Source organism: Mugil cephalus, chromosome 7 (genome assembly GCF_022458985.1).
Source record: "Mugil cephalus isolate CIBA_MC_2020 chromosome 7, CIBA_Mcephalus_1.1, whole genome shotgun sequence".
Taxonomy (NCBI): Eukaryota; Metazoa; Chordata; class Actinopteri; order Mugiliformes; family Mugilidae; genus Mugil; species Mugil cephalus.
Genome location: NC_061776.1, coordinates 2,520,494 through 2,545,452, shown reverse-complemented (window position 1 = coordinate 2,545,452; position 24,959 = coordinate 2,520,494). Strand labels below are relative to the sequence as shown.

At 39.3% G+C, this 24,959-nt stretch overlaps 3 protein-coding genes across 3 annotated transcripts; 2 read left to right on the top strand and 1 right to left on the bottom strand.

Annotated features, from left to right (window-relative positions):
- Positions 1-24: 24 nt before the first annotated feature.
- On the top strand, positions 25-4,757 carry LOC125010960 (zinc finger protein 37-like). Its single transcript, XM_047589928.1, has 2 exons — positions 25-303; positions 1,813-4,757. Exon 2 carries the CDS (start codon positions 1,893-1,895, stop codon positions 3,396-3,398), a length of 1,506 nt encoding a protein of 501 aa, XP_047445884.1. The 5' UTR covers positions 25-303; positions 1,813-1,892; the 3' UTR covers positions 3,399-4,757.
- Positions 4,758-7,736: 2,979 nt separating this feature from the next.
- On the bottom strand, positions 7,737-11,523 carry LOC125010948 (zinc finger protein OZF-like). The gene is made up of 2 exons (XM_047589912.1): positions 11,239-11,523; positions 7,737-9,899 (listed from the first exon to the last, which is right to left on the bottom strand). Exons 1-2 carry the CDS (start codon positions 11,408-11,410, stop codon positions 8,416-8,418), a joined length of 1,656 nt encoding a protein of 551 aa, XP_047445868.1. The 5' UTR covers positions 11,411-11,523; the 3' UTR covers positions 7,737-8,415.
- Positions 11,524-12,026: 503 nt separating this feature from the next.
- Positions 12,027-14,670, top strand: LOC125010601 (protein TsetseEP-like). Its single transcript, XM_047589354.1, has 2 exons — positions 12,027-12,352; positions 13,850-14,670. The coding sequence occupies exon 2, from the start codon at positions 13,930-13,932 to the stop codon at positions 14,668-14,670; it is 741 nt and encodes a 246-aa protein (XP_047445310.1). The 5' UTR covers positions 12,027-12,352; positions 13,850-13,929.
- The last annotated feature ends 10,289 nt before the right edge of the window (positions 14,671-24,959 follow it).

The following is a 24,959-nucleotide window of genomic DNA, read 5'->3' as shown; positions in this document are numbered from 1 at the left end:
ATATTATATATCTGACGGAATTTTATAGTGGGACACCAGGCGGACGTGGATTTGCTTTTTAAACCCCGATGGTAGACCTCGTTGGTGGAGTTGTGTTTCTGTGTTTGTGGACTGAACTGAAGGACGAGTGTGTTGTGTCGTCACGATAAGTATCTGAGCTGTAGCAGCTAAGCTGAGAGTTTTCGGAGAGTTGATCATAGACCGACAAACTGCTACAGAAGAAATATTACCAGGTACAGATCGATCGTCAGCGCAGACTGCTGGATATCACCTGGAAACCCGAGATAAAGTTACACAGGATAGGTGAGTAGAACTAGAATGATCTGAATGAAAACCTCAAACTTATTCTTGATTTCTGATTTTCAAATGTTATTATACTTTACATACTTAATTTACCAATCACAATACTGTTCTGAAGAGAAAATAAGTATTGAAGTAGTTAAGTAATATATTGTCTTAAAACTGCCTGAAATCAGGGATGATCTGTGAGAACTTGAGTCCCTTTGACAGATCAGAGTGATCATTAAACCATGTAAAAGTGTGACCCTGTGTCTCTGTAAAAGAATTGTTTTCTAAACAGTATCTGTAAATATCTACCACACTGCCCAAAACCTGTATTTGTATACAGTTTAATAAAAGATATCAAACATAAGTAGGGTCAAGATCTGATGGATTGCAAAAGTTTGTAAAGTTTATCTGACTGTTAAAAAAAAAAAAAAACAAGGATGCTCTCTCACCTGCATGATGGCTATACCAAGGTACAAAATGGTGCACTCTTGTATTTAAATGGTCACACGTGAAAGCAAGTAGTTTTTTTTGTTTGTTTGTTTTTTGTTTTTTTAATCTAGAGCAACCGGTCTACATGTTGAAGTGTCTTTTAGCAAGATACTGAACCAGTTGCCCAATTCTAAACCCAGTTGTTCCTGATGGCATATCCATCAGTGTGTGAATGTGGGTGAATGGATATTCTGATAGACTTAAAACTTGATAAAGATATCACATATTTTTGCTGTTAAGTGAGATGACAAGTATTTCAACATCAGTGTGTTGGAGAAATGACCACTTATAATGGTGAGGATCCTAAGGACATCCCTGGATTTGGATGACACACTCTTTCCTGTCATTAGGAGAACATGGTAGTAATGTAAGACATCGTATTAAAAAATTCCTGTAGATATACGATTGTCCGATTGTGACATCCAGAAAATGCGATTGGAATTGGAGTTGTTATCGGATAATGCGTGTGCGCATGCTCCACAACCCCTACACTGACGTGTGACCCCGGAACAAAAATGTCCAAGAAAGCTGGACGCAGAAGAAGAAGAGAAATGGAGCTGGCTGAGGGATAGCATGGATCTTACCTGCATCAGAAGTAGCGCGAACATTACGTATAATATTAAAAAAATTACTATTATCCGTCTGGTTGTTGTTTGAAATGCTGGTCTGCCACATGAAGGACTCTTGTTTATTATATCACGTAATAGGTCACCCAGAAATCAAGCCGTATTAACGTGATGTTATCCCGCTGAAAAGACACGTATCGCCACCTAGTGTGGAAGAGGAGAACAGTTATTCGCTTTTCTTGCGCTGCATGTAAACTGGGACAAGGACTGTAGTGAGAAAGTCGAATTTTGAGCATAGCTCGATTAAGCTCTGCATGTAAACGCACTGAGTGATGAACACCTCACCTCTACTAACATGCTAAGAGGGTAACTAGCAGAGCTAACGCTACATGAATTTAAACTAGAACCTATTTGATCAGATGTGTCATCACATTAGTAACCTTTATGCTGTGTCTCTTTGTCCCTCCAGACCTTCTACAGCAACATGTCTACACAGAGGAGGAGGGTCTCACTGAGCAGCAGCTCTATAACCAGGAGAGGAACTCTAGTATGGACCAGGAGGAACCAGAACCTCCACATGTGAAAGAGGAACAGGAGAAACCAGAACCTTCACAGATGAAAAAAGAACAGGAGGGATCAGAACCTCTACAGATGAAAGAGGAACAGCAGGAACCAGAACCTCCACAGATGAAAGAGGAACAGCAGGAATCAGAACCTCCACAGATAACAGGGGAATGGGACAAAACAGAACCTCCAAAGATGAAAGAGGAACAGGAGGAACCAGAGCCTCTACAGATGAAAGAGGAACAGCAGGAACCAGAACCTCCACAGATGAAAGAGGAACAGCAGGAACCAGAACCTCCACAGATAACAGGGGCATGGGACGAAACAGAACCTCCAAAGATGGAAGAGGAACAGGAGGAACCAGAGCCTCTACAGATGAAAGATGAACACGATGAACCAGAACATCCACAGATGAAAGACGAACAGCAGGAACCAGAACCTCTACAGATGAAAGAGGAACAGGAGGAACCGGAACCTCTACAAATGAAAGCGGAACAAAAGGAACCAGAACCTACACAGACAAAAGATGAACAGGAGGAACTAGAACCTCCAGATATAAAAGAGGAATGGGAGGAGCCAGAACATCCTGAGATAAATCCAGAGATAAAAGAGGAACAGGGGGAACCTCCAAAGATAAAAGAGGAACAGGAGGAACCAGAACCTCTGCAATTTAAAGAGGAATGGGAGGAACCAGAACCTCCACACATTAAAGAGGAACAGGAGGTAGCCGAGAGCCCAGATCAGGAAGGAAGCAACCATGTAGACTCAGGATCAACTAGAAATGCAGAGCTGAATCCTAAGATGAGTTGTCACAGAGACACAAGTCACAGTAACAATGTAGACAACTCTCCCATGTCAGAAAATTGGTGTCATACTGACAAAGGTAAAAAGTCTGTAACATGCGATATCTGTGGAAAAGCCTTTAAGTACATGCATTTAATGAAGAGACATTACAGATTTCATGTGGGCGAGACACCCTATCATTGCAACGCATGTGGTAAAAGTTTCACACAGAAGAGTGATTTGATTTTACACATCAGGATTCATACAGGTGAGAAGCCGTACGGTTGTGACACATGTGGTAAAACCTTCACTCGAATTACTACTTTAACGGACCACATGAGGACTCACTCAGGTGAGAAGCCATATGGTTGTGACACATGTGGTAAAACCTTCACTCGAAGTACTACGTTAAAGCACCACATGAGGACCCACACAGGTGAGAGGCCATCCTCTTGCAAGACATGTGGGAAATGTTTCAGTCATATTGGTGTTTTGACACGGCACATGAGGACTCACACAGGTGAGAGGCCGTCCTGTTGCAAGACATGTGGGAAACGTTTCAGTCACAATAGTGCCTTGACTCGGCACATGAAGACTCATACAGGTGACAAGCCATACAGTTGTGATGCATGTGGTAAAACCTTCACTCGAAGTACCTCTCGAACGAAGCACATGAGGACTCACACAAGTGAGAAGTTGTCGTCCTGACAACTGATCTAATTATTTTCTAAGATGAAATAAAGTTTTAATTTCAGAGACAATGTCCTGCACAAACAAACCGTTCACCTTAAACATAAAAATAGCAAACTTGGACATTAAACAGATGGAAGGAGACATCTCCCTCTGTCTGGGACAACCTAACCAACTGACGCTTGAGTTTACAACAGGGTTTGGAGAGGTCCACCTTAAGAGCACCTTAATTTGTTAAGCTAAAGGTTATGCAGGAGCCACGGGACTAGAAGAAGACAAGACAACCAGACTATGTTTTAATGGTGGGAACTCAAAGAACATGGCTAACAAAGCAACTCTTCCAGAGACTGGAGTGCCATGTATAGAAACTGACAAAGTGACAGTGACAGTGACAAAGACAGGATATGTAAAATCTTCTCTGGTTGGTGTAAAATGTCCATCATGGGATGAGTGTTTATAAAGCCCTTAAACTACGGCCAAGTGGAGGCACAGAAGTCAACTGCTGTTTCACAACATTTGATTAGCAATGTGCAGAAAGGCTGTTATAGAAGTTGCACAAAATTGTGCAAAAAAAGTGACATACCTTGCCTTTAACTGTATTTCAAACTGTGTGAGGTTGGTTTATGGAATCTGGTTTTGACCAGTGTCAAATTGCACATTCAATATGAGGCCGGTAAATTGTGATTTGTGGTGAATCTTCCAGAATCAAAGATACAAATTTTTACAGGAAAGATAATTATTCCCAGGGTGAAGTGAAAATGAAGTAGTCTGGATGACTGAAGTTCTTTCCGGTTTATCATCATAAGTACTGAAAACACTGTTTCCTGTCAACTGGTGTCTTCTCTTTTTTTGCCTGAGCGTTTTTGATTACATCAAAAATTTCTGCTTTCCAACTTTTCGAGGTGATACAGACCAAGTTATTCCAAAAGTTGATTTCATAGTATAAATATGAAAATTTACTGTTCAGAGCTTGGAAATAAATTGACAGAAGATATCACATAGGGCTCTTTACTGCTACCACGTGGTCATATTGTTGAACTGCAGTACTGCATTTTCAGAATCAGAATCAGAATTCATTTTAAATGCCTTGAAACGAGCAGTGTTTTTGTGATTCTAAAAACTCGTTCAAATAAACACAAATAAAAAGGTGTTATTGTCATTATTAAAACTGAACATTATTGTTGATAAAACTGCAACACTTAGTGGAGTTTCAATGACAGTTTACTTCATGTGAGTTTAACTGTTCACTGTGATGTTAAATAAACAGTTTTGAAGGTAGACACACCTCCAGTTGTCTGAAATTATGTCAGTTAGCCAATTAGAAGCTTCTACAGCTATGACATCATTACCTGGAAATGTTTAAGCTGTTTGAAGGCACAGTCAACAGAGTGCATTGGAATGTCTGACCCACTGAAATTAAGATATAGTGAATAATATGTGTAATACTCCATCTGTAGACCATTGATGGAAAACTGACTTGCGGCAAAAAGGAAACTCCCTCAGGAAGTTTAACTTTGTCACAAAACGGTCTGCACCATCGCCCTCCGTTCAATCTTCTGTGGTTGTGGGTAAACATTAGTTTATTAGTGATTAGTTAATTTTCTGTACTCCTCTAAGTAGAGGTAGTATCACCTTTTTGCTCAGGAGTCAACTGTTAACGGAACAAAGACACCTGCTCAAATTATCTTTGAACTTACAACACCCTCTGCAACTTCTGAAGAACACAAGTGGCCAACACTAGAATCAGAAAATAAAACTCACTCACATCAACTTCCTCCTGGTCCAGTTTACTTGTAGATTGAGTAACAACACAAACTGTTAGAACTGCTGGAAACTTTCTGGCAAGCTCATTTGTAGACTATGAAATGTGAATATTATTCCCTTTTAAAAAGTCAGTCCCCTTAATAAGAAACCTGTGAAGTTGAAAATAATTAAGATGAACTCAACACACTTGGCAATGGATATATTTAAATGCTTTAAATACCATCAACGGTGAAATTGTTGGAATTGACATATTTCATTATTTTATTCACAACTGAATGACAATATTTCCAGCTCATTGTGAAAGACATATATACAGAAGACCATCGTTGCCACACTAGAAAAAAAAAAAAAAAGTAAAATAGGCCAGTTTTCATGTTATAGGATAATTCACATTCACCGACATGGATTCCTTTGATTTTATAGTTCTTCATTGAGATGTAGATGTACAAAACATCAAATGGTAGACTCCATTTACAGGAAGCAATGTTTTCAGTACTAAATATAATACACCAAAAAAGAACTTAACAGATCATTCACAGCACTTCATTTTCACTTCACCCTGGGAAGAATTGTCCTTCCTTTAAAAGTTGATCTGCTTGTAGAAGATTCACCTGAACTCAACTTCACAGTTTACCAGCCTCACACTGAATGTGCAGTCTGACACTTGTCAAAACCTGATTTAATGTTCATATTCATTGACATGCAGTAAAATAAGCAGCTAGCAGCTAGCCTTGGTCTCTCTTAGCTAATGACAAACGTTCGGCTGAGTTTGAGGTTTTGGTTCATTTTTTTTTATATAATTTTAGTTAAAAAATAATAGTTGTATGCTTTGCTGCACCTCCTACAAGACCATCTAGTAAGTGAATTTGGAGAATTATTTTTATGGTCTAGGCTCCAGTTTGTTAGCCAGGCGAAGTCAGAATGTAAATAATAATTAATGATAGTTTTAAATAAAGTGCGCCAGTTTGGGAAATATTAATCCACCACGTAAAGTAGGAAACATTAATGTCTCGTTCACGTTACTTTTTCTACATGACCAATATTATGGTAACAACGACAGACTTGGTTCGGTTTAATATGTTGAACTGTGTTCAGTTATATTGAAATAATGTTATATTACAGTATGAATCCAGACATAACTTTAGTCTAGATATTGAAATGTTAGTAGCTTAAGTTAGACGGTAACGTCAATTAAGATCGAGAAACCAAAATGTGAAAATTTGTAATAATATTCCCTACACATACACATTCTGTACATATAATAATAACAATAATAATAATACATTTTATTTGTATAGCGCTTTTCAAAGCTCAAAGACAACAGACATAAAAGCATACACACAAAAAGAAAACTTTATGCATGTTAAATAAACAAGGAATGAAATAAGAGGACAGTTGAAATGAACATAGTGTAGAGGCTACATGTTAAAAGCAGTCTTCAAGAGATGAGTTTTTAAAAGGGATGAAATGTGTTGGCATCAGAGCAGTTTCTGATGGGGGATAGCAGCGAGTTCCAGAGAATGGGAGCAGCAGCTGAGAAGGCTATGTCCCCCCGGGTTCAGTACTTGGTTTTAGGTGGGACCATAGAGGAGGCTATTGCAGTAGTCCAGTCTGGAGGTGACGAAGGAGTGGATGAGTGTTTCAACTGCAGTGGGGGAGAGAGATAGACGGAGACGGGCAATATTTCTGAGGTGGAAGACAGCTGTTTTTGTGACCTGTTTCATGTGCTGTTTGAGGGTGAGCTGAGTGTCAAAGATGAATCCAAGATTGCAGGTGAGGGAGGAGGGAATCAGAGGTGAGTTGCCAATGTAAGGACAGACATATTAAGCTGACTAGATGAGGTGTTTGGGGCCAATGATTAGGAGGTTTGACTTATTGAAGTTCAGTTGAAGGTAGTTGGTTTTCATTCATGTGTTTATTTCTGAGAGGCAAGTTGAGAGGGTAGAGAGTGTAGAGGAGGTGATGGATTCGGTGAAGAGGTATAGTTGAATGTCATCAGCGTAAGCTCATCCAACATGGTTACACACCCAAGTAACTTTATGTGATTACAGTTACACACACACGTCACTTGTGTGATTACAGTTCCTCAATATCAGTGCTCAGTGAAAGATGATCATAAGTGTGTGTGATTAGCTCTGGTTGTGGGTTTGATTCCCATGTTGACAGAGATGGTACCCCTGCAGTAGCCCCACATGGCCCTTTCAAAATTTCCACTTAAAACTGCACTGCCTTGCAGTTTTTATGAAAAATATCATTTATTTTATCATCATACAAATGTGTCCATGTGTATTTAAACAGTTTTTATAATCACATAAACACTGTTACTTTCAAGCAATTTAAAATGCAATTATGCAGTTCGAGACTATGGCCATGGATTTCAAATACCTTCTGTCAACAATTTACTTCCCAACTGTGGACTCAAAACTTTTATTTTTAAACATTAGTGATACAGAGAACTATAAAATAAAGTCTGAAAGTACCTCCCCTTGGTCTATGTTACCTCTCAATTTGGAAAATATAAAATTTGCTGAAATCAAAAACATGTACAAACATCAAATGATATAAGCTCACAAAGAAAGAGAAGACTCCAGCTGACAGGAAGTAGTGTTTTTAATATTACTGATGATACACGAAAAAGAACTTTACTGATAATCTAGAGTACTTCATTGCCACTTCACCATGGGAAAATTGTCCTTTTTGTAGAAGTTCAGATCTTTGCTTCTGGAGGATTCCCCATGAATTCACTGCACCGTTTTCCAACCTCATATTGAATGTCCAGTCTGACATTGTCACCTCACACAATTTGAGTAGTAATGTCACTGAAACATTGTCAGTTTCTATACAAGGTACTACAGTCTCAGGAAGAGTGGTTTCGTTAGCCATGTTCTTTCAGTTCTGACCATTACAACAGTTTGGTTTTCCTATAATCTCCTTGTCCTATAGCTCATGCACAGGCTTTAGGTTAACAAACTAAGGTGGTCTTGAAGTGGTCCTCTCCAAATCCTGTTGTAAACTCAAGTATCAGTTAGATGGTTGTTCCAAGCAGAGGGAGATGTCTCCGTCCATCTGTTTAGTGCCCAGGTTTGGTATTTGTGTGCTTAAGGTGAGTGGCTTGTTTTTTCAGAATGCTGGGTCCGGACTAAAAAAATTATTTCAACGTATCTCAGAGAATAATTTGATCAGATTTCAGGAACAACGATAAACCTGAAAAAATCATTTTTATGATTGAATGATTTTTTATGAAGCTCAGCTTTTGTTCCACACAGATGTTTCAGGACAACAAATTCTCACTTTTGTGAGTCCTCCTGTGCTTCCTTAAAGAACCTCCATGAATGAAGGTTTTACCACATGTGTCACAACTGTACTTCTTCTCACCTGTGTGAATCCTCATGTGACCAGTTAAAGTACCTTTTTCACGGAAGGTTTTACCACATGTGTCACAACTGTACTTCCTCTCACCCGTGTGAGTCCTCATGTGAGTAGTCAAATGAGAACTTCGATTGAAGCTTTTACCACATGTGTCACAACCATATGGCTTCTCCCCTGTGTGAATCCTTATGTGTCTTGTTAAAAAACTTCTTTCAGTGAAGGTTTTACCACAAGTGTCACAACCGTAATTCTTCTCACCTGTGTGAGTCCTCATGTGTTTGTATAAATTACTGCGTCGATGAAAGGTTTTACCACATGTGTCACAACTGTATGGCTTCTCACCTGTGTGAGTCCTCCTGTGCTTTGTTAAAGTACTTCCATCAGCGAAGGTTTTACCGCATGTGTCACAACCGTATGGCTTTTCACCTGTGTGAGTCCTCAGGTGACATGTTAAATTAATTTTTTCAGTGAAGGTTTTACCACATGTGTCACAACCGTACGGCTTCTCACCTGTGTGAATCCTCATGTGCCGAGTCAAAGCACCATTTTTAATAAAACTCTTCCCACATAGTTTGCAAGGATATGGCTTCTCACCTGTGTGAATCATAGTGTGTAAAATTAAACTATTAGTACGCGTGAAACTTTTACCGCATGTGTTGCACTGGTAAGGTGTCTCCCCAGTGTGAAATCTGTAATGTATTTTCATTAAAGACATGTACTTAAAGGCTTTCCCACAGACATCACATGTTACAGACTTTTTACCAGTGTCAGTATCATACTGATTCTCTGACATGGAAGAGTTGTCTACATTGTTACTGTGACTTGTGTTTCTGTGACGTCTCTGCTTTGGGTTCAGCTGTTTGGATTCAGACTTCCAAGAGAGGAACTGGTCACTGTTTGGTTCTGGTTCACTATATTCACTGTCCTCATCAGTAGGAGTCTCCACAAAGGAATCAGTCTCCTGGTTCAGTACAAGATGTTCTTCCCACTGAATGCTGCAGAGTTCCTCCTGTTCCTCTTTAATCTGTGGAGGTTCGGGTTCTTCCTGTTCCTTTTTTATCTGTATAGGTTCTGGTTCCTGCTGTTCCTCTTTCATCTGTGGTGGTTCTGGTTCCCCCTGTTCCCCTTTCATTTGTAGAGGTTCTGGTTCTTCCTGTTCCTTTTTTATCTGCAGAGGTTCTGGTTCCTCTTCTTCCTCTTTAATCTGTGGAGGTTCTGGTTCCTCTTGTTCCTTTTTAATCTGTGAATGCTCTGGTTCCTCATGTTCCTCTTTAATCTGTGGAGGTTCTGGATCCTCTTGGTCCAGACTGGAGTTCCTCTCCTGGTTACAGAGCTGCTGCCCAGTGAGAACCTCCTCCTCTGTGCAGACATGTTGAGGTGGGAGGTCTGGAGGTACAAAGAGACACAACATAAAGGTTATTAGCGTGCTGACAGGACAACATGTCTGAGCAAATGTGTTCTAGCTTAACCACTTTGACCTGCGCACCCCCTGTACTGGGGTCTGAGGTGAGATCCGTGTGCTACAGACAATCTAAACGTATGATAGCATGCACCACTCTGAACATGTAATACACCAAAATGACGGGGAGAAACTCATCTAAAAGCCTCTATTAGGCATTGCCACTTAAACTAAACACAAATAAAACCCCAAGTAATTGTATGGGAACATGACGAAAACATGAAAATGTCATCTCATTTAGTGCTTCTACTAACCTCACGAACTCAGAGGGCTAGAAGCCAAAGAGTCACAAAAATAAAATTCGCAAAATCTTAAAGTAGGTCTTACCATTGCTGTTTTGTGATTGAAAGTTATATTCCAGCTCCAAAGAAATACTGCTAATGGCTTCTCCTATGACTCCTATGACATCAGTTTGGAATGAATCATGGTGCTCTCGTTTATATGTGTAAAAAGGCAGAGGCTCCTAGGTTGAAGTGTCGGGTCACTGACAACATGCGATCTTTGGGTTTACTTTGCTCTGGATTGTCTTTGGTGGTTGCTACTCCACTCTGATTGATCTAAAGAGATGTCAATCATTAAAATTGTCACTCCGCTGTCGAGATATTGTCCTTTGACTTTCACCAAAGGCCTCCTTTTACATATGTTCTGGGTGAATGAGTCAAAACTGTAACTTATATTTAGTGATACATCAGTGAAACTTAATTCAGACGGGTACCAGAGAATGGTTAAATGTCACATATGGTGCCAAAATGTGACAAAAAGGTACTATTGGTGGTTCCACCTGGACACAAATGGGCTAAAACATCTCTAAAACTGTTCAGATTGACCTTTATACCATCTACTTTTGCACAGTTACACATCAGATTTTACATTACTGATTCAAATTTCTATTGGGCTTCGTTTAACCACAAATCAGAGGTGGTCTTTTACTCTAAATAATCCAGGGTTTTTTCTTAGACGAGAACAGAATTTTTTTTTTCTTTCTTTTTTTTCAGGTGAATTTTCTCTAACACAGTAACACACAGGTGACCAAAATTATTCATATAGCCCTTAGGTATAATAAAATACAACACATTTGCTATTGTATGTCATTTTCACACAGAAGGCAGAAAAATAGGCCTCGAGACGAAACCATGTAGAGCTGTGCTAGTTAGCCTTTTAGCATGTTAGCAACCTTGTAGCTAAGTATCTTTCCTCTGTGTCTTCTCCACACTGTGTGTTTCCATTCATTAGTTAGTTCATTCAGACCTTTCTAGTTCTACTTACCTATTCTGTGTAACTTTATCACGGGTTTCCAGGTGATATCCAGCAGTCTGCGCTGACGATCTATCTCTTCCTCGGACTGGACGACAGTTCTTTCAAAGAGTCCGAATATTTCTTCAGGAGAAACAGTTAGTGGCTCGATGATCAAGTCTCTCAAATTCTCAGCTGAGGACATTGTTAGTTCAACAGCTCAAATATTTGTCTGGGACAGAACACAGTCGTCCTCCAGCTCAGTCCACAAACACAACAACGCTACTACCAGGTTATAAAAACTTACTTCCTCTTCCTCTCGGGTACATGACAGCGCCACCTAGCCCTAACTTCACCCAAGTTGCTCACTAATAAATTCCGTCAGGGTAGAAGAGTCAACATGTTCTGCTACATTTTAAAATGTCACTTCGGATCATATCAACAGTTTCCTGTAGCTATATTAATTCCAAATACCCCAAATATAAAACAAAAATCAATACACACACACACACACACACACACACACACACAAAACAGTTTAGATAACCTTATAGTGGGACACTTTATCTAAACAGTGAGACACTTTAGCTAAAATGTCTGTATACCTCATGTCTGTGTATAGATGTTAGTATATTTCATGTAAATTGTGTGAATTGGACTGTACATTTTTTGTATTTTTTTTACTTTTACCTCAATCTTATTTTCTACTCTTTTCTTTTCTTTGATATCTGGTCCTTTCTCATCTGGTGAGTCTTGGACAAAATCATGTTAGAGTTAACGTCCCTGCAGGAAATTGATGATCCAAAAAAAAAAAAATAAAAAATACAGCGGAACTAAATGTTAATTGTCCCCCATCTGACGGAATTTTATAGTGGGACACCAGGCGGACGTGGATTTGCTTTTTAAACCCCGATGGTAGACCTCGTTGGTGGAGTTGTGTTTCTGTGTTTGTGGACTGAACTGAAGGACGAGTGTGTTGTGTCGTCACGATAAGTATCTGAGCTGTAGCAGCTAAGCTGAGAGTTTTCAGAGAGTTGATCATAGACCGACAAACTGCTACAGAAGAAATTTTACCAGGTACAGATCGATCGTCAGCGCAGACTGCTGGATATCACCTGGAAACCCGAGATAAAGTTACACAGGATAGGTGAGTAGAACTAGAATGATCTGAATGAAAACCTCAAACTTATTCTTGATTTCTGATTTTCAAATGTTATTATACTTTACATACTTAATTTACCAATCACAATACTGTTCTGAAGAGAAAATAAGTATTGAAGTAGTTAAGTAATATATTGTCTTAAAACTGCCTGAAATCAGGGATGATCTGTGAGAACTTGAGTCCCTTTGACAGATCAGAGTGATCATTAAACCATGTAAAAGTGTGACCCTGTGTCTCTGTAAAAGAATTGTTTTCTAAACAGTATCTGTAAATATCTACCACACTGCCCAAAACCTGTATTTGTATACAGTTTAATAAAAGATATCAAACATAAGTAGGGTCAAGATCTGATGGATTGCAAAAGTTTGTAAAGTTTATCTGACTGTTAAAAAAAAACAAGGATGCTCTCTCACCTGTATGATGGCTATACCAAGGCACATAATGGTGCACTCTTGTATTTAAATGGTCACACGTGAAAGCAAGTAGTTTTTTTTTTTGTTTTTTGTTTTTTTAATCTAGAGCAACCGGTCTACATGTTGAAGTGTCTTTTAGCAAGATAGTGAACCAGTTTCCCAATTCTAAACCCAGTTGTTCCTGATGGCATATCCATCAGTGTGTGAATGTGGGTGAATGGATATTCTGATAGACTTAAAACTTGATAAAGATATCACATATTTTTGCTGTTAAGTGAGATGACAAGTATTTCAACATCAGTGTGTTGGAGAAATGACCACTTATAATGGTGAGGATCCTAAGGACATCCCTGGATTTGGATGACACACTCTTTCCTGTCATTAGGAGAACATGGTAGTAATGTAAGACATCGTATTAAAAAATTCCTGTAGATATATGATCGTCCGATTGTGACATCCAGATAATGCGATTGGAATTGGAGTTGTTATCGGATAATGCGTGTGTGCATGCTCCACAACCCCTACGCTGACGTGTGACCCCGGAACAAAAATGTCCAAGAAAGCTGGACGCAGAAGAAGAAGAGAAATGGAGCTGGCTGAGGGATAGCATGGATCTTACCTGCATCAGAAGTAGCGCGAACATTACGTATAATATTAAAAAAATTACTATTATCCGTCTGGTTGTTGTTTGAAATGCTGGTATGCCACATGAAGGACTCTTGTTTATTATATCACGTAATAGGTCACCAGAAATCAAGCCGTATTAACGTGATGTTATCCCGCTGAAAAGACACGTATCGCCACCTAGTGTGGAAGAGGAGAACAGTTATTCGCTTTTCTTGCGCTGCATGTAAACTGGGACAAGGACTGTAGTGAGAAAGTCGAATTTTGAGCATAGCTCGATTAAGCTCTGCATGTAAACGCACTGAGTGATGAACACCTCACCTCTACTAACATGCTAAGAGGGTAACTAGCAGAGCTAACGCTACATGAATTTAAACTAGAACCTATTTGATCAGATGTGTCATCACATTAGTAACCTTTATGCTGTGTCTCTTTGTCCCTCCAGACCTTCTACAGCAACATGTCTACACAGAGGAGGAGGGTCTCACTGAGCAGCAGCTCTATAACCAGGAGAGGAACTCTAGTATGGACCAGGAGGAACCAGAACCTCCACATGTGAAAGAGGAACAGGAGAAACCAGAACCTTCACAGATGAAAAAAGAACAGGAGGGATCAGAACCTCTACAGATGAAAGAGGAACAGCAGGAACCAGAACCTCCACAGATGAAAGAGGAACAGCAGGAATCAGAACCTCCACAGATAACAGGGGCATGGGACAAAACAGAACCTCCAAAGATGAAAGAGGAACAGGAGGAACCAGAGCCTCTACAGATGAAAGAGGAACAGCAGGAACCAGAACCTCCACAGATGAAAGAGGAACAGCAGGAACCAGAACCTCCACAGATAACAGGGGCATGGGACGAAACAGAACCTCCAAAGATGGAAGAGGAACAGGAGGAACCAGAGCCTCTACAGATGAAAGATGAACACGATGAACCAGAACATCCACAGATGAAAGACGAACAGCAGGAACCAGAACCTCTACAGATGAAAGAGGAACAGGAGGAACCGGAACCTCTACAAATGAAAGCGGAACAAAAGGAACCAGAACCTACACAGATAAAAGATGAACAGGAGGAACTAGAACCTCCAGATATAAAAGAGGAATGGGAGGAGCCAGAACATCCTGAGATAAATCCAGAGATAAAAGAGGAACAGGGGGAACCTCCAAAGATAAAGAGGAACAGGAGGAACCAGAACCTCTGCAATTTAAAGAGGAATGGGAGGAACCAGAACCTCCACACATTAAAGAGGAACAGGAGGTAGCCGAGAGCCCAGATCAGGAAGGAAGCAACCATGTAGACTCAGGATCAACTAGAAATGCAGAGCTGAATCCTAAGATGAGTTGTCACAGAGACACAAGTCACAGTAACAATGTAGACAACTCTCCCATGTCAGAAAATTGGTGTCATACTGACAAAGGTAAAAAGTCTGTAACATGCGATGTCTGTGGAAAAGCCTTTAAGTACATGCATTTAATGAAGACACATTACAGATTTCATGTGGGCGAGACACCCTATCATTGCAACGCATGTGGTAAAAGTTTCACACAGAAGAGTGATTTGATTTTACACATCAGGATTCATACAGGTGAGAAGCCGTACGGTTGTGACACATGTGGTAAAACCTTCACTCGAATTACTACTTTAACGGACCACATGAGGACTCACTCAGGTGAGAAGCCATATGGTTGTGACACATGTGGTAAAACTTTCACTCGAAGTACTACGTTAAAGCACCACATGAGGACCCACACAGGTGAGAGGCCATCCTCTTGCAAGACATGTGGGAAATGTTTCAGTCATATTGGTGTTTTGACACGGCACATGAGGACTCACACAGGTGAGAGGCCGTCCTGTTGCAAGACATGTGGGAAACGTTTCAGTCACAATAGTGCCTTGACTCGGCACATGAAGACTCATACAGGTGACAAGCCATACAGTTGTGATGCATGTGGTAAAACCTTCACTCGAAGTACCTCTCGAACGAAGCACATGAGGACTCACACAAGTGAGAAGTTGTCGTCCTGACAACTGATCTAATTATTTTCTAAGATGAAATAAAGTTTTAATTTCAGAGACAATGTCCTGCACAAACAAACCGTTCACCTTAAACATAAAAATAGCAAACTTGGACATTAAACAGATGGAAGGAGACATCTCCCTCTGTCTGGGACAACCTAACCAACTGACACTTGAGTTTACAACAGGGTTTGGAGAGGTCCACCTTAAGAGCACCTTAATTTGTTAAGCTAAAGGTTATGCAGGAGCCACGGGACTAGAAGAAGACAAGGCAACCAGACTATGTTTTAATGGTGGGAACTCAAAGAACATGGCTAACAAAGCAACTCTTCCAGAGACTGGAGTGCCATGTATAGAAACTGACAAAGTGACAGTGACAGTGACAAAGACAGGATATGTAAAATCTTCTCTGGTTGGTGTAAAATGTCCATCATGGGATGAGTGTTTATAAAGCCCTTAAACTACGGCCAAGTGGAGGCACAGAAGTCAACTGCTGTTTCACAACATTTGATTAGCAATGTGCAGAAAGGCTGTTATAGAAGTTGCACAAAATTGTGCAAAAAAAGTGACATACCTTGCCTTTAACTGTATTTCAAACTGTGTGAGGTTGGTTTATGGAATCTGGTTTTGACCAATGTCAAATTGCACATTCAATATGAGGCTGGTAAATTGTGATTTGTGGTGAATCTTCCAGAATCAAAGATCCAAATTTTTACAGGAAAGATAATTATTCCCAGGGTGAAGTGAAAATGAAGTAGTCTGGATGACTGAAGTTCTTTCCGGTTTATCATCATAAGTACTGAAAACACTGTTTCCTGTCAACTGGTGCCTTCTCTTTTTTTGCCTGAGCGTTTTTGATTACATCAAAAATTTCTGCTTTCCATCTTTTCGAGGTGATACAGACCAAGTTATTCCAAAAGTTGATTTCATAGTATAAATATGAAAATTTACTGTTCAGAGCTTGGAAATAAATTGACAGAAGATATCACATAGGGCTCTTTACTGCTACCACGTGGTCATATTGTTGAACTGCAGTACTGCATTTTCAGAATCAGAATCAGAATTCATTTTAAATGCCTTGAAACGAGCAGTGTTTTTGTGATTCTAAAAACTCGTTCAAATAAACACAAATAAAAAGGTGTTATTGTCATTATTAAAACTGAACATTATTGTTGATAAAACTGCAACACTTAGTGGAGTTTCAATGACAGTTTACTTCATGTGAGTTTAACTGTTCACTGTGATGTTAAATAAACAGTTTTGAAGGTAGACACACCTCCAGTTGTCTGAAATTATGTCAGTTAGCCAGTTAGACACTTCTAAAGCCATGACATCATTACCTGGAAATGTTTAAGCTGTTTGAAGGCACAGTCAACAGAGTGCATTGGAATGTCTGACCCACTGAAATTAAGATATAGTGAATAATATGTGTAATACTCCATCTGTAGACCATTGATGGAAAACTGACTTGCGGCAAAAAGGAAACTCCCTCAGGAAGTTTAACTTTGTCACAAAACGGTCTGCACCATCGCCCTCCGTTCAATCTTCTGTGGTTGTGGGTAAACATTAGTTTATTAGTTAATAGTTAATTTTCTGTACTCCTCTAAGTAGAGGTAGTATCACCTTTTTGCTCAGGAGTCAACTGTTAACGGAACAAAGACACCTGCTCAAATTGTCTTTGAACTTACAACACCCTCTGCAACTTCTGAAGAACACAAATGGCCAACACTAGAATCAGAAAATAAAACTCACTCACATCAACTTCCTCCTGGTCCAGTTTACTTGTAGATTGAGTAACAACACAAACTGTTAGAACTGCTGGAAACTTTCTGGCAAGCTCATTTGTAGACTATGAAATGTGAATATTATTCCCTGTTAAAAAGTCAGTCCCCTTAATAAGAAACCTGTGAAGTTGAAAATAATTAAGATGAGCTCAACACACTTGGCAATGGATATATTTTAATGCTTTAAATACCATCAACGGTGAAATTGTTGGAATTGACATATTTCATTATTTTATTCACAACTGAATGACAATATTTCCAGCTCATTGTGAAAGACATATATACAGAAGACCATCGTTGCCACACTAGAAAAAAAAAAAAAAAAGTAAAATAGGCCAGTTTTCATGTTATAGGATAATTCACATTCACCGACATGGATTCCTTTGATTTTATAGTTCTTCATTGAGATGTAGATGTACAAAACATCAAATGGTAGACTCCATTTACAGGAAGCAATGTTTTCAGTACTAAATATAATACACCAAAAAAGAACTTAACAGATCATTCACAGCACTTCATTTTCACTTCACCCTGGGAAGAATTGTCCTTCCTTTAAAAGTTGATCTGCTTGTAGAAGATTCACCTGAACTCAACTTCACAGTTTACCAGCCTCACATTGAATGTGCAGTCTGACACTTGTCAAAACCTGATTTAATGTTCATATTCATTGACATGCAGTAAAATAATTAAGTTCCTGCTTTGAGTGACAGGTGACGTATGGGTGCTGCCAGAGTCCACTAGCAGCTAGCCTTGGTCTCTCTTAGCTAATGACAAACGTTCGGCTGAGTTTGAGGTTTTGGTTCATTTTTTTTTTTTATAATTTTAGTTAAAAAATAATAGTTGTATGCTTTGCTGCACCTCCTACAAGACCATCTAGTAAGTGAATTTGGAGAATTATTTTTATGGTCTAGGCTCCAGTTTGTTAGCCAGGCGAAGTCAGAATGTAAATAATAATTAATGATAGTTTTAAATAAAGTGCGCCAGTTTGGGAAATATTAATCCACCACGTAAAGTAGGAAACATTAATGTCTCGTTCACGTTACTTTTTCTACATGACCAATATTATGGTAACAACGACAGACTTGGTTCGGTTTAATATGTTGAACTGTGTTCAGTTATATTGAAATAATGTTATATTACAGTATGAATCCAGACATAACTTTAGTCTAGATATTGAAATGTTAGTAGCTTAAGTTAGACGGTAACGTCAATTAAGATCGAGAAACCAAAATGTGAAAATTTGTAATAATATTCCCTACACATACACATTCTGTACATATAATAATAACAATAATAATAATACATTTTATTTGTATAGCGCTTTTCAAAGCTCAAAGACAACAGACATAAAAGCATACACACAAAAAGAAAACTTTATGCATGTTAAATAAACAAGGAATGAAATAAGAGGACAGTTGAAATGAACATAGTGTAGAGGCTACATGTTAAAAGCAGTCTTCAAGAGATGAGTTTTTAAAAGGGATGAAATGTGTTGGCATCAGAGCAGTTTCTGATGGGGGATAGCAGCGAGTTCCAGAGAATGGGAGCAGCAGCTGAGAAGGCTATGTCCCCCCGGGTTCAGTACTTGGTTTTAGGTGGGACCATAGAGGAGGCTATTGCAGTAGTCCAGTCTGGAGGTGACGAAGGAGTGGATGAGTGTTTCAGCTGCAGTGGGGGAGAGAGATAGACGGAGACGGGCAATATTTCTGAGGTGGAAGACAGCTGTTTTTGTGACCTGTTTCATGTGCTGTTTGAGGGTGAGCTGAGTGTCAAAGATGAATCCAAGATTGCAGGTGAGGGAGGAGGGAATCAGAGGTGAGTTGCCAATGTAAGGACAGACATATTAAGCTGACTAGATGAGGTGTTTGGGGCCAATGATTAGGAGGTTTGACTTATTGAAGTTCAGTTGAAGGTAGTTGGTTTTCATTCATGTGTTTATTTCTGAGAGGCAAGTTGAGAGGGTAGAGAGTGTAGAGGAGGTGATGGATTCGGTGAAAGGTATAGTTGAATGTCATCAGCGTAAGCTCATCCAACATGGTTACACACCCAAGTAACTTTATGTGATTACAGTTACACACACACGTCACTTGTGTGATTACAGTTCCTCAATATCAGTGCTCAGTGAAAGATGATCATAAGTGTGTGTGATTAGCTCTGGTTGTGGGTTTGATTCCCATGTTGACAGAGATGGTACCCCTGCAGTAGCCCCACATGGCCCTTTCAAAATTTCCACTTAAAACTGCACTGCCTTGCAGTTTTTATGAAAAATATCATTTATTTTATCATCATACAAATGTGTCCATGTGTATTTAAACAGTTTTTATAATCACATAAACACTGTTACTTTCAAGCAATTTAAAATGCAATTATGCAGTTCGAGACTATGGCCATGGATTTCAAATACCTTCTGTCAACAATTTACTTCCCAACTGTGGACTCAAAACTTTTATTTTTAAACATTAGTGATACAGAGAACTATAAAATAAAGTCTGAAAGTACCTCCCCTTGGTCTATGTTACCTCTCAATTTGGAAAATATAAAATTTGCTGAAATCAAAAACATGTACAAACATCAAATGATATAAGCTCACAAAGAAAGAGAAGACTCCAGCTGACAGGAAGTAGTGTTTTTAATATTACTGATGATACACGAAAAAGAACTTTACTGATAATCTAGAGTACTTCATTGCCACTTCACCATGGGAAAATTGTCCTTTTTGTAGAAGTTCAGATCTTTGCTTCTGGAGGATTCCCCATGAATTCACTGCACCGTTTTCCAACCTCATATTGAATGTCCAGTCTGACATTGTCACCTCACACAATTTGAGTAGTAATGTCACTGAAACATTGTCAGTTTCTATACAAGGTACTACAGTCTCAGGAAGAGTGGTTTCGTTAGCCATGTTCTTTCAGTTCTGACCATTACAACAGTTTGGTTTTCCTATAATCTCCTTGTCCTATAGCTCATGCACAGGCTTTAGGTTAACAAACTAAGGTGGTCTTGAAGTGGTCCTCTCCAAATCCTGTTGTAAACAAGTATCAGTTAGATGTTGTTCCAAGCAGGAATGTCTCCGTCACTGTTTAGTGCCCAGGTTTGTATTTTGTGCTTAAGTGTGAGTGGCTTTTTTTTCAGATATGTGGCTCCGGACTAAAAAAATTACTTCAACGTATCTCAGAGAATAATTTGATCAGATTTCAGGAACAATCGATAAACCTGAAAAATCATTTTTATGATGAATGATTTTTATGAAGCTTCAGCTTTTGTTTCCACACAGATGTTTCAGAGACAACAAATTTCACTTTTGTGTTCCTGTGCTTCCTTAAAGAACCTCCATGAATGAAGGTTTTACCATGTGTCACAACTGTATCTTCTCACTGTGTGAATCCTCTGTGACAGTTAAAGTACTTTTTCACGGAAGGTTTTACACATGTGTCACAACTGTACTTCCTCTCACCGTGTGAGTCCTCATGTGAGTAGTCAAATGGAACTTCGATTGAAGCTTTTACCAATGTGTCACAACCATATGGCTCTCCCCTGTGTGAATCCTTATGTGTCTTGTTAAAAAACTTCTTTCAGTGAAGGTTTTACCACAAGTGTCACAACCGTAATTCTTCTCACCTGTGTGAGTCCTCATGTGTTTGTATAAATTACTGCGTCGATGAAAGGTTTTACCACATGCCTCACAACCGTGTGGCTTTTCACCTGTGTGAGTCTTCATATGACTACCTAAATAAGTTATTTGAGCAAAGGTTTTACCACATGTGTCACAACTGTACTTCTTCTCACCTGTGTGAGTCCTCATGTGGGCCTGTAAATTACCGCGCCGATTAAAGAATTTACCACATGTGTCACAACCGTACGTCTTCTCAACTGGTGTGAGATCGTCCATGTGCGAAAGACATGTTGGTAGTAAAGGCAAAATCACCACATGTGTTACAAAAAATAGCTTTCTCGTGGTAGTCATCATAGTGGCCCCTTAAAATTAAGCATGAACTGACGTTTTACACATATGTCACACCTACTTTCTACCTTGTGAGCCTAAGGCCTCTGTTAAATGAGAAATACCTTGAATTCTTTACCACAATAGTTGATGCACAAGCGATCATGATTCATCTCTTCACCTACCACTGTCAAAGCAATCCTCATGTGCTTTTTTAAATCAACAATTTGACTGAAACATTTCCCACATATTTTGCAAGGATGTTTTGGTTTTGCACCTGTGTTCATGAAAAACTTGCTCTTCTTTAAATTGAGCTCTGAATTTCTAGTTGATCCTGAGTCTACATGGTTAATTCCATCTGTATCTGGGCTCTCAGATACAGATACAAAGTTCTGAGAAAGGAGATGGTCATTGTTTGGTTGTGGTTCACTGTGCTCACTTTCCTCATCAGTAGGAGTCTCCATAAAGGAATCAGTCTCCTGGTTCAGTACAAGATGTTCTTTCCTCTGAATGCTGCAGAGTTCCGCCTGTTCCTCTTTAATCTGTGGAGGTTCTGGTTCCTCTTGTTCCTCTTTCATCTGTGGAGGTTCTGGTTCCTCCTGTTCCTCTTTAATCTGTGGAGGTTCTGGTTCATCCTGTTCCTCTTTAATCTGTGGAGGTTCTGGTTCCTCCTGTTCCTCCTTCATTTGTAGAGGTTCTGGTTCCTCCTGTTCCTCTTTCATCTGCAGAGGTTCTGGTTCCTCCTGTTCCTCTTTAATCTGTGGATGTTCTGGTTCCTCATGTTCCTCTTTAGTCTGTGGAGGTTCTGGCTCCTCTTGTTCCTCTTTAATCTGGGGATGCTCTGGTTCCCCATGTTCCTCTTTAATCTGTAGAGGTTCTGGTTCCTCCTGGTCCAGACTGGACTTCCTAACCTGGGTCCAGAGCTGCTGTTCAGTGAGAACCTCCTCCTCTGTGCAGACATGTTGGTGTGGGAGGCCTACAAGGACAAAAAGACACAGCATGAAGGTTACTAATATGATGATACATCAGAGCAAATATGTTCTAGGTGGTCTATGGTCATAGGGGTCTATGGTGAGATCCGTGTGCTACAGACGATCTAAACGCATGACAGCATGCACCATTCTGAACATGTAATAGGCTACACCTCATCTAAAATCCTCTATCAGACATTGCCACGAAACACAAATGAAACCCCAAGCAATTGTATGGGAACATGACGAAAACATGAATATGGCGAACATCTCATTTAGTGCTTCCAAGTATCTTCACCACTTCACAATAGTTGTATGAAAGCAGCGATCCCACTGATTACAACAATGTCTGTCTCTTCGCCATGGGACACAAACTCAGACAGGTAGAAGCCAAAGAGTCACAAAATTAACATTCACAAAATCACAATTTTTCTCTTTTTTCATACATTTATATTTTATGCTTATTCAAGTGTTTTTATTTTGTTGTACCCTTGAGCAAAGTGATGGGAGTCGTATTTTATGTATGTGTTCACATAGGTCAATGAAGCCGATTCTGATTCTGATTCTGACAACATGCGACCTTTGGGTTTACTTTACTTCGCTCTGGATCGTCATTGGCGGTTGCTACTCTACTCTGATTGGTCGATAGAGATGTCAGCCATTACAACTGGCCATTCGTCTGTCGAGATATTCTCCTTTGAGTTTCACCGAAGGTCTCTTTTTACACACAGTCTGGGCAAATGAGGCAAAACTGTTTCATTTGTATTTAGTGATATATCAGTGAAACTAAATAAGTTTTTCAGACTGGTACCTGAGAAAGGTCAAATGACACATATGGTGTCAAAATGTGACAAAAAGGCACAATGGGGCTAAAACATCTCAAACCATTCAGATACACCTTTTACCATCTACTTTTGCACAGTTACTCATCAGATTTTACATCACTGAATCGAAGTTGAATTGGGTTTTGAGATATCAGGGATGGGATGGTTTTTATAATGTGTTTTTTTTTTTTTTGAGGCGAGAACATAAGTATATATATTTTATACATATATATTATACATATACACACATATATTCTTTACTCTGTTCCAGGTGAATTTTCTCTGACACAGGCTTTTGTAGCAATCTCACTGGTATTGTGTCACAGGTGACCAAAATTATACATAGAGCCCTTAGATATAGTAAGAAATAACACATTTATATATGTTATTTTCGAACACAAGGCAGAAAAATAGATGTCGAGTCGAAACCATGCGTTAGCTGTGCTAGTTAGCCTCTTAGCATGTTAGCAGCCTTGTAGCTGAGTCGCTTTCCTCTGTGTCTTCTCCATACTGTGTGTTTCCACTCATTAGTTAGTTCATTCAGATCAATCTAGTTCTACTCGCCTATTCTGTGTAACTTTATCTCGGGATTCCAGGTGATATCCTGCAGTCTACGCTGACGATCGATCTCTTCGTCGCACTGGATGGCAGTTCTTTCAAAGAGTTTGAATATTTCTTCAGCAGCAGCAGTTAGTGGCTCGATGAACAGCTCTGTCAAACTCTCAGTTGAAGACATTATTACTTCAACAGGTCCGATATGTATGTGGGAGAGACCACAACAATCTCACAGCTCAGCCCACAAACACAGAAACACAACAAGGTTTTAAAAATATACTTCCTCTTCATCTCGGGCACATTACCGCCACCTACTGAAATGGAGTATGGATCTGGATAATCTAGATCCCAGCAACAACAACAACAACAAATGAATAAATAAATCAATAAATAAAAATTTTCCAGAGTTTCTTTGCAGACATTTTCAGTGCATTTATTTCTTTCCATAATTTGCCGATAAGATATGTATTTTGCTGTTGATATAGCAAATATATGGTAATTTTCACTAACATGGTCTATAAAAACAAACCACTTCCTCATGATGTCCAACTAATAAATTCCTGCAGTAGTACTAATTCTGAATTCCCCAAATATAAAATAAAAATCAACAAATGGATTCATTTTAAACTACAAATTACTTTTAAAATGTTAATTGATGACTAAATTACTTCAAACTGTTTGGTTCATATATGAAGTTTACACTTGAATATCTAAATCCAAATTTAATCCAGAAAACAGCTTTTAATCACTCCTGAAGTATGTCCATTTTTATAGTCATCCCCAATGAGGATCAACAAAGTCTTATGCTATGCAAACATTACAAGGAAACAAAATGTGCTATACTAACTGATTCTGAGCATATTGCTGAATATTTTTATGTCTTTGTTTCATTGCTGAAACTCCCCATTTGCACATAATCAGTTCAATGACTCTTAAAGGAGACAGGATTATTTCAACTGAAAAGAAAAGATTTTCCCAGTCACCAAGGCCATGATATATCCATAAAGTATTTAAAACTGCAACTGGACTTGTAGAGTTTTGAGAAGATGTTCCACTACTCACCTGAGTAACTTGGGGTTTAAAATTCTTTTCAAACCTCAGGAGGTTCAGGTCCTTTAATGTCTGCAACAAGATCCTGCAGATGTTCTATGAGTCTGTTGTGGTGAGCACCATCATCTTTGCCGTGGTGTCCTGGGGTGCGGGCATCCATCCATCCATCCATCCATCCATCCATCCATCCATCTATCTATCTATAGATATATGATTGCAATGATATATATCATTGCAAGGCATGTGGTAAATATTTCGCACAGAAGAGTGATTTAATTTTACACATCAGGATTCACACAGCTGAGAAGCCATACGGTTGTGACACATGTGGTTAAACTTTCTCCCGAAGTACTACGTTAAAGCACCACATGAGGACCCACACAGGTGAGAGGCTGTCCTGTTGTCCTGCC

What these genes read in the sequence shown, in the direction of transcription:
- LOC125010601 (XM_047589354.1), top strand. Translation starts at nt 13,930, where the DNA reads ATGGACCAGGAGGAACCAGAACCTCCACATGTGAAAGAGGAACAGGAG.
- LOC125010948 (XM_047589912.1), bottom strand. Translation starts at nt 11,410, where the DNA reads ATGTCCTCAGCTGAGAATTTGAGAGACTTGATCATCGAGCCACTAACT. An exon ending in GATAAAGTTACACAGAATAG is followed by an intron (nt 9,900 to 11,238) that starts GTAAGTAGAACT and finishes TTGTACCTCCAG; the next exon opens with ACCTCCCACCTCAACATGTC.
- LOC125010960 (XM_047589928.1), top strand. Translation starts at nt 1,893, where the DNA reads ATGGACCAGGAGGAACCAGAACCTCCACATGTGAAAGAGGAACAGGAG.